The sequence below is a fragment of the Durotheca rogersii genome, assembly GCF_024521655.1.
Source record: "Durotheca rogersii strain YMJ 92031201 chromosome Unknown GGS23scaffold_17, whole genome shotgun sequence".
NCBI classification, from domain to species: domain Eukaryota; kingdom Fungi; phylum Ascomycota; class Sordariomycetes; order Xylariales; family Xylariaceae; genus Durotheca; species Durotheca rogersii.
Genome location: NW_026251248.1, coordinates 183,771 through 198,528, shown reverse-complemented (window position 1 = coordinate 198,528; position 14,758 = coordinate 183,771). Strand labels below are relative to the sequence as shown.

General features: G+C 58.5%; 4 protein-coding genes across 4 annotated transcripts; all 4 read right to left on the bottom strand.

The window, feature by feature from the left end:
* Positions 1–205: 205 nt before the first annotated feature.
* GGS23DRAFT_611545 (Alpha/Beta hydrolase protein) lies at positions 206–2,796 on the bottom strand (the record flags this gene model as incomplete). Its single annotated transcript, XM_051520423.1, has 7 exons — positions 206–901; positions 1,021–1,276; positions 1,367–1,774; positions 1,845–1,896; positions 1,965–2,385; positions 2,455–2,584; positions 2,656–2,796. 7 exons carry the CDS (start codon positions 2,794–2,796, stop codon positions 360–362), a joined length of 1,950 nt encoding a protein of 649 aa, XP_051370254.1. The 3' UTR covers positions 206–359.
* A 1,117-nt stretch (positions 2,797–3,913) lies between these two features.
* On the bottom strand, positions 3,914–5,858 carry GGS23DRAFT_611541 (uncharacterized protein; the record flags this gene model as incomplete). Its single annotated transcript, XM_051520422.1, has 3 exons — positions 3,914–4,766; positions 4,892–5,767; positions 5,821–5,858. 3 exons carry the CDS (start codon positions 5,856–5,858, stop codon positions 4,028–4,030), a joined length of 1,653 nt encoding a protein of 550 aa, XP_051370253.1. The 3' UTR covers positions 3,914–4,027.
* Positions 5,859–7,178: 1,320 nt separating this feature from the next.
* Positions 7,179–9,578, bottom strand: GGS23DRAFT_138319 (uncharacterized protein). Its single transcript, XM_051511245.1, has 2 exons — positions 7,810–9,578; positions 7,179–7,726 (listed from the first exon to the last, which is right to left on the bottom strand). Exons 1-2 carry the CDS (start codon positions 9,394–9,396, stop codon positions 7,469–7,471), a joined length of 1,845 nt encoding a protein of 614 aa, XP_051370252.1. The 5' UTR covers positions 9,397–9,578; the 3' UTR covers positions 7,179–7,468.
* A 3,116-nt stretch (positions 9,579–12,694) lies between these two features.
* GGS23DRAFT_138254 (zf-C2HC5-domain-containing protein) lies at positions 12,695–14,758 on the bottom strand. The gene has a single exon (XM_051511243.1). The coding sequence runs from the start codon at positions 14,465–14,467 to the stop codon at positions 12,902–12,904; it is 1,566 nt and encodes a 521-aa protein (XP_051370251.1). The 5' UTR covers positions 14,468–14,758; the 3' UTR covers positions 12,695–12,901.

The following is a 14,758-nucleotide window of genomic DNA, read 5'->3' as shown; positions in this document are numbered from 1 at the left end:
ACCCTTCCGCGGCGGCACGCGATCCCTACCACCACGCACCGTCATATACATCAAATGCGACAGGCAGAAACTAATATTGCGCTCCAAGTCATATCACTCTAGTTCTATTATTCTGTACTATTTTCTATCCCCGCACCATCTTCAAGAAACCCCCGGTCTAAAGTTTTGAAAACCAAGAGACGAAGGGCAAGCGTCTGTCTACAAATACTAAGTCTAAAGAGCCTGAGGAGGCGGGGAAGGCCTCGTCTGTGCTATCAGTCCGCTCTGCCCAACCGCAGAGCCACGGCTCTCAACCTCGTTCCGCAAAAGGCAAGCCAGTCCCAGACCCCGAGCGCACGTACACGCGTCTCGGGGCGCACCTACGCGGCCGCACGGCGCCTCTTGCTAGGGCACGCGTCAGACACAGGGGCGGGCGCAGGCTCAGCGCCAACACCCGGGCCGTCGAGCCAGCGGCCGCGGGTGCCCTGCGGGCTGACGACGACGAAGTTCTCGACGTCGGCGGAGCCGTCGCGCAGCGCGGCGAGCTGGGCGGGGGTGCAGCTGATGGGGGCGGCGTAGAGCCAGCAGGTGCTCAGCGCGGGGGGGGGCGCCTCGTTAGCGACGGCGCGGACGTCGGCGGGGCCCGCCGTCGCGTAGTCCGGGCGGTCGGCCAGCGCGACCTCGCCGGTGGCGGCGTCGCGCCGCGCCAGCGCGCGCTCGTACAGCCGCAGCACCGTCTCGCCCTGGTACGCCGACACGCCGTGCCCCGCCGCGAAGACGCGCGCGAACGCCAGCCCGCCCTGCTGCCGCACCAGGCCGCCCGTGTGCGACGCGTTCGTGCGCAGCGCCGCGTAGCCCGCCGCGCGGAACGCGCTGGCGGCGGGGAAGTCGAGGCTCAGCGTCACGTTCTCGGCGCCGAACCCTGGGCGCGAGGGAGAAGCGGTTATTAGCTCTGTAGTAGGAGGGGGGGAGGCTATCGGGAGAGATCTCTGCGAGGGGGGAGAAGAGAAAGAGATAGGGGGGAGGGGGGATGGGGCTCACAGTTGCAGCGGTAGTCGCGGTCGCCGCTGGCGATGACGACGTTGACGCCGCGGGCCAGGACGCTGGCGAGGGCCGAGAGGTCGCGGATCATGGGGTCGCCGGTGACGCCGAAGAAGGTCTCGACGATGACGTTCGACGACGCGGTGAAGTTGAGCGGCACGCCGAGGTCCTCCTGCACCCAGCGCTGGTTGAGGAACGCGACCTTCTCCTCGTGCGGCCGGACCAGCTCGTCGAAGGTGATGTCGAAGGGCGCGCGCTGCTAGCCCGTTAGTCTCTACCTAGGGGTCTTTTCTGCCGCAGAGTGGGGGGGGGGGGGAGTCGAAGCGGGAGAAGGAGGAACACTCACGGTGCTGAATTTACTAATAACCGCCTGGATGTCCCCGAAGCACAGGCCGGAAGCGGTGGCGCAGGCCGCGTTGACCGTGTCGTTGAGCCCAGCGCCCAGAGGATCGCCCTCGCGAGCCAGCGCGTGGCACTTCTCGATCAAGGCGAGGCAGCCGGTCTCGGGGGCCTCGACGCGGCCCATCTGCTCGACGAACGTCTCCTCCGGGTACAGCTTGATGCCGTAGGTGTTGTTGCGCGCGAAGTCGGGGTAGCTTATCGCCGTGGCGAGGGAGTCGATGCAGGGCTCCGCGAGGCCGAGGATCCCGAGCTGCAGGGGCGTGGCGTTGGCCAGGGGAGACTGGCCCGCGGTGATGAGCTCGTTCTGGTCGAGGAAGTGGCTGAAGAAAAAGGGGCCGTAGAAGCCGCCGTACTGTGCGTGTGGATGTTAGCGAGGGGGGAAAAAACACGAGGAAAAGCCAGGGGCTAGGCGAGGTCTTTACCGAGACAGTCCAGAGGTTGATCTGTTCGTTCGTAGTTCTTCTCTCGGGGAACCTGTTGCCGAGTGTCAGTCTTCCCGCTCCATAATCAAAGACGCCGGGTGCTTGGGAACGGCAACGCACTCGTTGAACCAAACCTGGGCAAACTTCCACAGGGTCCTGGCTGCGCTCAGGGTGGTCCGCGGAATCAGAGCAAAGTTGACAAACTGCCGCTCCTGCAAGTTTTGGTCGAGGGTGGCCCTCACAGTGGTCAAGTTGAGCTGCGATTCATCTATGGTGCCTCCATCCTCGACGGCAGTGAAGACAGAGGTTATAAGGTCCATGGTGCCGTTGAGAAGGGTGGTGTAGGAGAAGCCGGTGCCGATGGGCTGGTCGATGTATAGCAGATTGGAGTTCTGGTTCCACGAGAACTCGCTGAGCGTCGTCGAGTTGGAGTCGGGGTTGATCTGGCAAGGGAAGTTGGGGGTAAAATCAAACGAAGAGGCGCCGGGCCCGCCGCCGATGCGGATGCTGGTCGGCGCAGTTTCGGGATTGTTGCGAGATTCTGCCGCGTAGGCTCGTTAGATCGGCGCGCGCAGGCTCGAGTTATGCCAACTGCTAATATCAGGCTTACCAAAGTACCAGAAGAAGAGGTGGGCAGCAACGCCTTCGTCCCAGCCCTCGGTGTCATCGAGGAGGGCCTTCGGGAGGGTCACGTATCCGCTGAAAGACCTGACGCCCTCTGTGGTCTCGCAGATACTCGTCTGTTACAAGGACTCGTTAGACATCTTTCTGTACGCGTGGAATTGGTGATCTCCGCCAGCGTCCGACGAACCTCTTTGTAGGAGATCTCAGCCCCCGGAAACTTCTCGGACAAGAGTGTCTTCACATTCTTCGGGGCGGGCACAAAGCCTTGACCGGCGGCCAGCACAGCCAAGGCAGCCCAGGGCAAGATGGTATCGGAAAGGCCCCTCATGGCCGTCGTAGAGCTAGCGAGTGTTTCGTCGATCGAGAGAGAGTGAGGGGGATTCGGCGGGACCGCAGCAAGAGCAACAGCGAGGAACAATATGCTTGAACTGCAGCTGAGGACTAGTATTAGGTAAAGAATGAATAAAATATCGACGAAAGACAACTTGAGATGGCCGAAAAGATGCAGGGAGACACTAATGAGAGTAGAATCATGAAGACAAAACTCCAGACTCTTATGTCGGCCGACAACACCTTTTATCCCCATTTCTCACCGTCGACGCCCCCTATACCCGGCAGAATGAAGCCATAGCAGCAGCGCGTTCCGATATTGGAGCCTTGCTTGATGCCCGTTCTCTGATTGGCTCTATCGCCAATACCACCACGCGCAGACGGCCATTGTCAGTCAGAAGGAGGCGGACGGTATAGCCCGCAATCGATGCATAGGGCTGGGCTCCACGGCACCCAGTTTTATCTCCATTCGGGGAGTTTCCGTATAATCCGTACGTTAGCGCCGTGACTGAGAGCTGAGGGAGGAGAGCAGCCGGGAGGAGGCGGTGCGTGTTCTGGAATATCAACGTCGAAAGGCGCTTTGGGCTGGGGATGAGACTTGCCATTTCGAGGTTATTACTGCAACTCTCTTTGGCCCTTGTTCGATGCTAATCCTCCTTCTTAGACGGCGACGGATTTGGCGAGCCAGCCAATCAGGGGGCTCAGAGGCGACGACGGGGTCGAGGCACTCCCGCAGTCAGTCTGGTCTTGCTGGGGGCGCAGCGTGTATAAGCGTGGCACTTCTCCATCGTGGGTTTGGCGAGCCAGCAAGTCAGGAATCGAGATGCTGTGGAGACCTTCACAATCATAGAGGAGCCCCTGAATCCTGATGCGCCGCATCCGTGCTTGACAAACCTCTAGGATACCGGGGGGCCAACCTCAAAGAGCCTTCTATGGCACGGCTCTTCCGCACGCGATTGACACTGACTTCGTTGTGCAGCTCCTAGGTTCTAATTCCTAATTCCTACCTAGGTTGATCTTCGAGAGGGAGTGCATATACACTTGTGCACAGCACCATATTACCGAGGACGAGCCACATATAACCCAGCGGCCACAGGTGCATATAGAGGAGGATTAGGTGTTGGCGATGTGTAGGTAAATGATGGTTATAGGGGCTGTTACGCCGCGCCTATCGCTTTTTGCCTGGTAGTGGTCCAGGTTATTATTACACATGTTGTTACGTGTCTATGCTAGAAAGGAATAACGGAATTTATCTTCGTGCCGGAAAACCTCGAGGGGCCCGCCGAACTCATCAGCAGCTCGAGCCGGACCTGCCTCTCGACAAATAATGTGCATACGGACACAATCTTGACGCGAGCTAACTCTGGAATGCGCGGTATGGGAGTCCCGTCCGACTTCCAGCTCAGCTTCGAAGGCGGCCGGAAGTTGGGCCCTGACCAAGCCTGCCAGGGAATCGCCAACAGCCTCTCCACCTCCTCGTCGTCCGGCTCGTACAAAAAGCCCGCTTCGACCAGCGAGGCCTCGTCTAACGGCCATATCGGCGCCTTGTCCCCCCCGTCGCTGCCGCCGCCGGCGGAAGCGCTCGCGAGCGCCCGCGCTGCAACATCTTCAGTCCGAATGATCTGCTCCGTGACCATGGCAGCCACGTCGCTACGCCAGTTCCCTTCCTGCCGCTTGATCCGCTGCAGCGTGACGAGCACCCTGCGCCGCAGCACGGGATGCCGGCACCGATGCGCGAGGAAGAAGAGCGACGCGATGACTCCCGGCTCAAGGCTCAGGCTGGGAGCAGCACGCTCGCGGAGAAGGCGGGCGATGGCGGCACCCAGGTTCGCCATACGCTCCATGTAAGACAGTTGGGCGTCCCAACGGGTCTCGTTGCCCGTGAAGGAGCTTCTGATGGCGAGGCGAAGAAAGACGTGCCAGAAGCGGATGTTGAGGCGGGCGATGGAGGTATCGTCGTGATGTAGGCTTGGGGGGGGGGGTTGGCGTGGGATAGGTCGCCGGGATCGAGCGAAGCATGCCTTTTCCGGCTGTCTTCAAACGAAGCCATTTTCAGCTCCCAGTTCTCTAAGTCGCGGCAGACGATGGCGTACTGCGCATGGAACTCGCTTGGTAAGTACAGCCCGTAGGCGAGGCTCTCGTCGAGAAGTATTAGCCTCCTCAGCAGGACAAACAGTGCCGACGTCGCCTGTCCGTAGGAGAGGATGTCTTCGTTCTCGCGGAGCATACCGTCGCCAACTCCCCTTAGGGAAAGTGCGTCGGCGTAAGGGTAAGGAGACTGGGAGTCACTGAAGGTCATAGCGTTGATGTCCATCCGGGTCAAAACCTCAGCGAGGTGGGGAGTTTCGAGATTCTCGAGGCTGGCCTCCCGCAGTATTCTCAGGCCGGCGATGAGGTGGTTTGAGATGTCGGAGAAGAGATACAGGAGATTCGCCGAGCTGATGAGGGCGATGCTGAGGGCGAGGACCTTGGAGGGCGAGTTGAGATCCTTAGCTAACTCCATCGCCTTGCCGTAGTGCAGCATCGCTGTCCGCACGAGGACCCCATCCGTCCTCCCCGAAAATTCGAGATCGAGGTTCTGATGCAGCGCGCCGATGGACACGGCCGCGTGCCATATCGCGGGCTCGCTGTGGGCGAGTTGGAGAAGTTGCCGATACCAGAAGCTCGAGAGGGAAAAGGTGCCGGTGCTCGGGGCGGTGGAGTGGCGGAAGAGGTCGAAGAAGATGAGGTCCCGGTTCCAACCCGAGGGGGACGACGGCAGGGAAGCCCGCGAAGACGAGGCGTGAGCAACTACGAGGGGCGAGAGCGCGCGAGAGACGGGGCCTACGACGGAGAGGTTGCGTACGGCGTGGGCGAGGCGTCGTCGCGGTATGGCGACCGCCTCGGAGAGGTAGCCATCGCACACTCTCTTGAAGGCCTGGCACCGCCGGCACTCTGGCTTGGCCTCGTCACATTTCACGCGTCGAATTCTGTGGTCATCATCAGACTAGGGACCGGCGCGGCGACGAGCGTGCAGACTGACCTACAGGTAATGCAGCCCGTGTTGGATCGTTTGGCCATGACGTCGGAATCAGACGCGTCTCGCTCAAGGCTAACTGGAAAACTCTACAAAAGGCCAGGTAGCGCGCGAGTATGTAGAGCAGCCCGAGGGAGGGTAGTGATGGTAGGTATATCCTAGAGGAAGGGCGTGAGAGAAGAAAGTCTGAGCGGTCGCAGCAACGAGACACCGGGATTTGATGGTTACGGAGGAGTCGAGTGGCCGTAGGTGCCTACTTAAAAGGGCCGGCGACCCTTGAATCCGTCGTGTATGTAGGTAGTCGTAGGGCTGCGCGCGCGGAGGAGACCCCTGCGTTTCCATCTCCAGCGGACAAGGACCACGCCAGCTTTAGCCCCGGCCTCATTCGTCATGCTCGACCGCAGTCGTTCCGTATATAGAAGTACAAATGCACCTGTCGTATAGATGTCAAAGGTGGGGGGGATCAATTTAGCGAACACGGTCCGGCTCGATTTGTCGGGTTGACTCCGAGGGCTCGACGACACGGCAGAGGAGGAATGAAGTTGTATTTCTTCCACAGTCTTGCACGATGTAGTGATGACCTGGCCTTCCTTACATAATAAAGATATACCTACCTAAGGTACCTACCTAGGTAGGGTACTGTTTTAGAGCTCGACGCCCAACGTCAACTTCGGCCACACTCGCAAGCGACGTTCCCTACTCTACTCGCCGACTAATAGGTGTATCGAGTAGTTGCGCGAAGGAATACACCGGGCGCGGCCAGACGCTGACTGCACTCCGGGTAGGCGAGCGCATTTTCTAGGTATATTCCTGTGTACCTACTATCCGCGCACGCAGCTAGCAGGGAAGGCGGCCAGACACTTCAGAAACGAGTCGAACCTGGGAATGAACACTCCTTATGGGGGGGGGCCGAGGAAGAGAGGGACCAGAGAAAGAAATAAAGAGGAAAAGAGGCCCAGGCCGTACGTACGTATGTACATACACCTACGGTAACGTCACTATGTACATACCATACATACATAGCCGGCGAGTAGGGTAACGAGCAAGAAATCCTTTCCTTCCTACGAGCCGCCATCCCGCACCCGATCGTCCGTCAAGATTGCTTCATCAATCGATTCGTTCTATCCACCTCTCCACCTCACTCACCAATCCGGTATTGAGGCTCCCGTGGTCCCAACTTCTTGCCTCGCCTCGCCTCGCCTCGCCTCGCCTGCTCTGCTCTGTCTGCCCGCCCTCGTCTTGCTTTCCACTATAGAAACCGACCGGCAAATAGATGCGTACATAAAAGCGTTACAAAACCATTCCGACCGACCGACCGACCGACCGACCGATTAACTGACCGAACGACCAACCATCTGGGTGACTGGGGTGTGACCGGCGGACCGGCTGTGACATTAATATTAAGGCTTCCTTTCCTTCGGTCATAACTGGTGGGGCAGGTGCTCGTCGTCTTTGTCGTCATCGTAATCGTTCTAGCCGAGCACGGAGGAGGAGAGGAGGGGGGAGAGCGTGTCGCATCTGTCCGGGTTTCGCCTTGCCGTAACAAGAAACAAGAGGAAGAAGAAGAAAAAATAAAGAAGACGACACCGGATTTCCGTCACTCGAGATGGCGAGACAATCCATCACGTGCCTGCTTATGCGATGGGTATCTAGTCTAGGCCGCGACAGGCTCGGCCGTTCCGTTGGTCCCCGCGACGCCGTTAACGTGGGCGGGGGCATCGGTCTCCTTTACCTGCTTGGCTGCCTTCTCGAGCGCCTCGGCCTTCTCCGTGGCTGTCTTCTTCTCGGCCTCGAGCCGGGCGATGGCGTCCTGGGCTTCCGCTAGCTTCGTGTTCAGGTCGGCCTGGGCCTTCTGGTCCTGCTCCCGTCCGGACTGGAGCTCGGCGAGTTGCTTGTCCAGCGTGGATTTGTCCTGGCAACGGTTGACAATTAGCTTATACTCTATCCAGCCAGGTCCGTGGGGACCCGGAGCGCCTTTATCAATGACCATCTTACCGCCTGAGCATCCTTGAGGTCGCCCTCCGCCTTGCCCAACTTGGCCTTTGCCTCCTCGACTTGGCTTTGAAGACTGGATATTTCCGTCGTCTGCTCGTCCTTCTGCTTTCGCAACTGCTCCTGCTCCCCCTGGGCGGCCTCCAACTTGGCTAGAAGCTCGGCTGCCTCTTGCTTCACCTTTTCAAGCTCGGCTGCCTGCTCGCTGTGCTGCTTTTTCAATTGCTCCTGCTCGCTCTGAGCCGACGTCAGCTTAGCTTGCAGCTCCGACGCTTGCTCGCTGTGTTGCTTCTCCAGTTGCTCGCGCTCGTTCTGAGCCGAGGCCAGCTTAGCCTGCAGCTCTGCTGCTTGCTCGGTATGCTGCTTCTGCAATTGCTCACGTTCGTGCTGAGCAGAGTTCAACTGGTCCTGCAGCTCGGAGCCTTCTCGCTTGGCTTTCTCGAGTTCGGCAGTCTGGGCGTCGTGCTGCTTTTGTAGAGACTCGAGCGCATCCTGGGCAGCCTTGAGGCTGGCCTGAACTTGGGCGACTTCTTGTTTGGCGGCCTCGAGCTCGGCGGCGTGGCCGGCCTGAAGCTTCGCCTGCGCCTCCTCCGAGGCGGCGATATTCTTTTGCAGGCTGTCTATCTCGGCGCGGGAGCGTTCTAGGTCGGCTTCGAGGGCCTTCTTCTTCTCCTCGCCTTCGGCAACGTCCTTCTTCACCGCCGCCACCTCTTCAGCGAGGCTGTTGTAGTCTCCCTGCAGAGTCTCGTGCTTCTTCTGCCACTCGGCCGTACCCTTCTCTGCAGCGGACGCCTGCTCGCCGGATTCTGCCGTGAGTCGGTTGTAGGCTTGCTGCAGTTCGTCGTGCTTCTGTTGGGCTTCGGCGAGGCTCTGCTTCGTAGAAGCGAGAGACTCGTCGGAGGCCTTCTTGAGCTCATCACGGGCCTGCTCGAGGGCCAGGTACCGGTCCCGGGACTTGGCGAGGGCGTCCTCTTGTTCGCTGTGACGGGCTTTCGCGGAGGCTAGCTCGGCTTCCAGCGCGCTGTGGTCGCTCTGCAAAGCATCGTACTTGCTAGTCGAAGCAGCGAGGCCCTCCTTTACGGAAGCCAACTCAGCCTGGAGCGAGGCCTCGAGAGCTGTTCGTTGGTTGACAGCCTCGGTGAGCTGTTGCTTGACAGTGGACAGCTCCTCGTCCAGGGAGCTCTTGGACTTCTGCAAGGCACTCAGCTTTGCCTCGAGTTCGGTAAGCTCGTTGCGGGTGGTCTCGAGCTCCTGGGTATGAATGGAGGCGGTCTCCTCGAGGGCACGACGCTGCTCATCGCTGACCTGCTTCAGCTCGGTGTGGAGCTTGCTGGTCTGGTCTTTACTTTCCTCCTGCAGCTTCGCGCATCGTGCGTCGAGCTCGTCAACCTTCTTTCGCAGGGTCTCGGCTTCCTCCGTGGTCTTGGTGAGTTCTTTCTTGGCCTCCTCAAGCTCTTCCTCCTTGGTGGTTATATCCTTCTTGAGGGTAGCGATGTTCTCATCCCTCTCGTCAAGCTTCTTCTGGATGGCTGCCCTCTCCTCCTGAGCGGCCGCAGCGGCGCTGGAAAAGGTGGAGAGAATGTTACCCATGTTGGTATTTTTTTTTCCCCTCGTCTATTCCCTTTCTGTTCTTTGGTACCCTGATGCTTCTTGTGCTTCGCGACTATGCCCCTAGGGATAAGTCACGAGGCAAGTAGGCCTGGTACTGTTCTCGCACGAAGAGGAATTTATTTGCCGATTGGGGTGGATGTGGGTGCGGCGGTGGATGGGTGCGGGTATGGGTACAGGTGCAGATGCGAACCAGAGGTTCTCTCGTACGATGGTAGCTCGCGCTTCGACTTCCCCGCTGCTGCACCAGAGGGAGAGAGAGAGAGAGAGCAGAGTGAGCAGACGAATGGTAGAACTGGGGCCGGCTTTGTTGGGTATCTCAATAGATGCCGATCTCAATCAATCAAACCGCAGAATTGAGAAAGAGGTATCCGTTCACTCACTCACTCATTCAATCAACCACAGAGAGGCGACGCATGCATGACATGAACAAGTGGAAGAGAGGGGGGAAAGCTGCGATAGGCCGGAGAGGGGAGGGAGAGAGGATGAGTGGCAGAGAGGAGGGGAGCAGGAGGAGGAGACGGTGGAAGAGGTTCGAACTTGAACTACTCTGGCTCCCAATGGCAGGCGAGAGAGAGGGGGGAGAAGGAGAAGAAAAGAGAAAGGAAAAAAAAAACAACCACCAATTTCATTCCACCTAGGAGACTTTTTTTTTTCTCTCTCTCTCACTCCCCCTCGCCGACTTGCTCTCTCCCCCACCTCCAATCTGTCAGTTGGTGTGCGCCGATGTACATCTGATGTACATGGGCTACCCTGCTTACTGTGTGGGTGTTGCGTTGCCCAGTACCCCGTTCGCCCTGATGCCTGTACATCTGATGTAGGTAGGCAGGTAGGTTAGAGGTAGGTAGCTACCGATAGGAGGTAGGGATCACAAACCCGCACTGTCAACTTCTCACCTTTTCTTATCCGTCTATAGGAGATTCCTTACGTACTGAAGACAGGCATATATATCCCACCGTTTGTGATCTGCGTATGTGTGCATACCTATCTATGTATACCTGCCCCCTTTTCTCTCTTCACTCGTCTCCCAGGTCCTCTCTAACTTTCTCTCTCTCTGTATCTCTCTATATCTCTCTATATATCATATACGTATGCACACACTCTCTCTTCTCTCTCCGTCTTGCCCTCTCGGAATGGAACCCAGGGATGTGCGCCCGGGGGGGGGGTGCTCTGGACCGCAGATGAGGGGTGTGCAGCAAACGAACAAGTCCGGCTCATCTAGCGGTCAACGACCAGGTAGGGTGGTTGGCTGGGTAGGCGGTAGGTGGGCTCGGTCGGCACAGGGATTCGCGGTGATTCGATCGAGGGGTGATGCGGATTGCAGGTGACAACTCACGGGGGGAACTACTAATACCTCAGGGCCTCAGATATCCCCCTCCAGTTGTAAGTAGGCCAAGTACCTACCTACCTACCTACCTACCTACCTAAGTGTAGGTACCTGGCCTGCTAAGCTTGCGAGGCAGAGGGAGGAGGAGGCAGCTTAGTAGTAGAGAGAGTCATATATTATATTAAGTACCCACGGTATCGGATCGATCTCGTATTAGGGTGTCATTTCGCCACCTGCCCAGCGCAGGCCATCTCCGTGTGATGAATACCACGCGTTGCCCGTCGACGTCTTGAAATCCCATAATTACTCATACCTATGTCTACGTGCGCACCGGTCGCCAGGGAGGGACCTGAGTGTTCCCGTAATCTCGGGAGCGGGATCCTATAAGGTCGAATGGGGTCCGGATGTCCCGCTGATGGCCTCTGGTCTCGGGAAACTTGCCCTTGCGCAGGTCATTTGTACGTACACCACCGGCCGGCCGGTTGTCTGGCTGTTTCGAAGGGCTGCCCTGGCGTAGACTGTCTGTACCTAGGTAGGTAGGTCTGTCTTTAGGCGTGCTGTCCTCGCCTACGGGATGTACCCACGAGGTGCGCTCTAATAGCCAATAGCACGCAATGCGACGACAGTATGGTTAGTTATCTCGAACAAGCGCAACAGGTAATATACACAATTTCACACTGTCTTGTGTACTTATTCTCTCACCACGGCATGTACCTAACTACCCACCTCCCGCCTTGAGTCCCCTAACTTACTTTAGGTCCCTACCTACCTACAATTAAACCCTTCAATAGTGGGATGATACTACCGACAATCTCGTTAGGTACCTCCTCGGCGGCCGCGCAGGGTAGGTCCACTTAGCACGCACCTAATGGGTAGGCGGGTACCCACTGTAGGGGCAGGGGATGTTGGGTCATGCCTAGGTACATAAGGTAGTGCATGCATATACCTACATACCTACATTAGGTACATACATTTGGTGTCTACGCGAGGCGCAACGTGCCAGCTTTCCATCTTCACGTGAAATCGCCCTCGCCGATTTGTGTGGACTTATGCCGTAATAGGGCGGGGTACTGTTACCTAGGCCGTCTTAGCCACCTGCTTCCGTCTCCCGCTACTCCGACTGGAGGCTTATCGACATCCTTCGCCGGCCTTGGTACGTTCCATGCCTCCTTTCCATCTGCCTGCCTGGCGTCGCTACCAGGCCAAGGCATCCCGCCGTGCCCGTTGTCGTGCCGCCCATTTTGCGTACAGGGCTTCTTCTCCTCTCTCTCCTCTCTCTCCTCCTAGTTTTTATTCACGCGATCCAATCCCTCCGGGTTCTCGGTTCGGCGTCGCCCCGTCGTGCCGTGTCTACGCCTATCCGCCCATGTACGGTAGGTATATGAAGCGCTGGCACGGAACCGGCTCAACGTTGGGATGCCCTCTTCTGCCGGATTGGCGACCGTCTCTCCATCTCATCCGTCGATCGACTCCATCCCCCAACCTTTGCGGTGTGGATCGACAACCCTCCTATCCTCTGCCCGTCGTTTGCTTCTCAACGCCATTTCTTCGCCGTCGTGTCCGCACTGTAAGGATTCGCCTGCATTATGTACATGCCTACATGCATGTATATACGCACATGCCGTCCGCCCCGCAACCAGTTCCCCGCGGCGCCTACCACCATGTTTCTCTCGCATCGTCCTCTTGGCTCGTCAGATGCGGAAAGGGTATGGGAGAGGGGGCAAATTCGGGAATCACGGATGCTTGATATGCGCGTCTCTTCCAGCTCCGAGAGACTGCGAGCAGCGCTAGCATTGGGGATGCTATGATATAGTAGGCAATATCTTGAGGGTAGCCCAAGCAGAACTCCCCCCCGCCTTTATGCTATTCTATCTAGATCTCGTTGTGTGTGCTAATTGCCGCCAACCCCAAAACGAAATGCCCCGCTGCCATCTATTCTGTTTTGTATCACGATATCAACAACTGTGTGTGCGTTTGCGACGAGTATATGCCCGATCGCGTAGCGTCTTGCATTCGACGTCTATCCAGAGATGACACGTGCGTGGGGTATGTCGAGAGGGAGGTTCGCGATCCGTAGTACTACGCAGGTTGGATAGAGCCTTCTTTCTTCTGTCTGGGGAGTCCGAGCGTGTGAAGTGCTTCGCATCCGTTCAAGTCCCCTCATCCGCAGACAGGCTCGTCGGCCGCGGCGTCGGCAGTCCCCTGGCTTAGCCTCCCACCGTAGGCGCCGCCGTCGAGGATGACGGCTTCGTTGTCGTCAAGATCGTCCTGCGCTCGCCTCCAACGCGTCGTTCCGGCCTTGCGGCCATCCAATTGCGCCCCTTTGCCCTTCGCGTCAAACACCGGCTTGATCAGCGCACCAAGCAAGGGGTTCTTGCTGAATGCCCCGCCCCCGCCGTCCCCGTGACCGACCCTGGTCTCTGCCAGGGCCGCGCTGGCCTGCTGGTCGCTGTCGTCGGGGCTTTTCGGCCGCTCGACAGCCGCCATCTTCCTGACGACCTTGCCGCCAACAAGATCGATGCTGACCACTTGTCGCCGCTTCTCGTAGTCCGGCCGAGCGTTCCATTCCATCTCCCTCAAGATCTTCTGCTGGCGTTTTAATTCGCGAGCCCTCTCTTGAGGGGTGGCCCACATATTGCCCCCCAACCCGGTCATCGCGCCGCTGGCGTCGAAGTCGGTCGCTTCGTCCCTAACCGTTGTTCGCTGCGCATTCTGAGCCTGGAAGCCCAAGAGACGGTCTCTGTGCTGCAGAGCCTTGGCCTGCGCCTCGCTGGGGCTACCCGTGACTTCTCGGGGCTTCGAGAAAGGGGCAGGCGTCTTCGATACCTCCGCCCGCTTGTTAGCCTCGCGGTCGGCTGCCGACTTCTCTAATCCCCGCTCGGCGCGAAGCTCGCGAATCATTAGCTCCCTTTCTGACGAGCTCAGAAGGGGAGTTCCGCAGAAAGTACAGGGGCCGAGTCCCTCCTTCACGCATATCACCTTGCCGCAGTGTAGGCAATTGGGCGCGGCAGCGAGGAGAGGGTGTCTCGCACCAACGCAGTTGCATCGCCTGGCGGCGTCGTCCGTCGCTTGAGCACTGTACATGGTCGTCTCGAGGACGCGAATGGCGTCGTCTAGGTCTGACAGCGCCGTAGACGCCCCGCGCATGGCAGTGCCACCGGCGACGTAGGCCTTAGCTTTGGGAGTCGGAGTCGAAGAGCGCGAGGTTGGTGTGGACTTTGGCTTCTGCGCGCGGATATCTGATATCAGATGGCCTGCAGCGGAAGGAGGGAGTTTCGCCGGCGGAGGCGTCGCCGATTTCTGGGGCGTTGATCTACCTCCAGCAGTCCCAGATGCGCTCGACGTCGCGACAGGGCTGGGACGGCGAGCGATGTAATCGGCCGCGACATCTTTGTTGTATGCTGCACCGGGTGCAGGGCCAGAGTTGGTGACTTGGCGTGGGGCCGGCGTATGGAGTTGGGGTCTCGCCTTCTTCGATCCTTTCATCGGTTTGGGTGCTGGTCCGGTGTTCGACCAGGGCGTTCCCGACGCTTCTGGCTGAGCCTTTGGGTCTTTCCTCCTAGAATTAAACGAGGCTATGAAGTCGATGGCCTGAGGCGAGTCGCCGAGCAGGTTGCGAAAGTGCTCGGCAGCCTCTGACTTGGACAACGTGGCTGCATAGTCCCAGACTTGCTTCAACTCGGCGTCAGGTAAAGGTAATAGCGTATGGAGCTGGGACAACGACATGGCCGCTCGACGTAGCTACGAGCGACAGGCGTGTAAAATTTTATCTATCAGATGCGCGAAGCTCTCTCTGGTGGTGGTGCTTATGTTGTGTTGTGTATGGCACGTAGGCGGGCCTAGACTGGATGTCATACCTACCTAGGTGGGCAATTCCTCAATAAACCGAGATCGTTGCACCTGTTGTCAGCCGAAGGCGGCGCAGAGACGGCCCGCCCACTGCACGCACATACCACCTAGGTATGTCAAGGGCCGGCTTACCTAAGGCCATACATAGTAGGTCGGCCTCCCATCCAT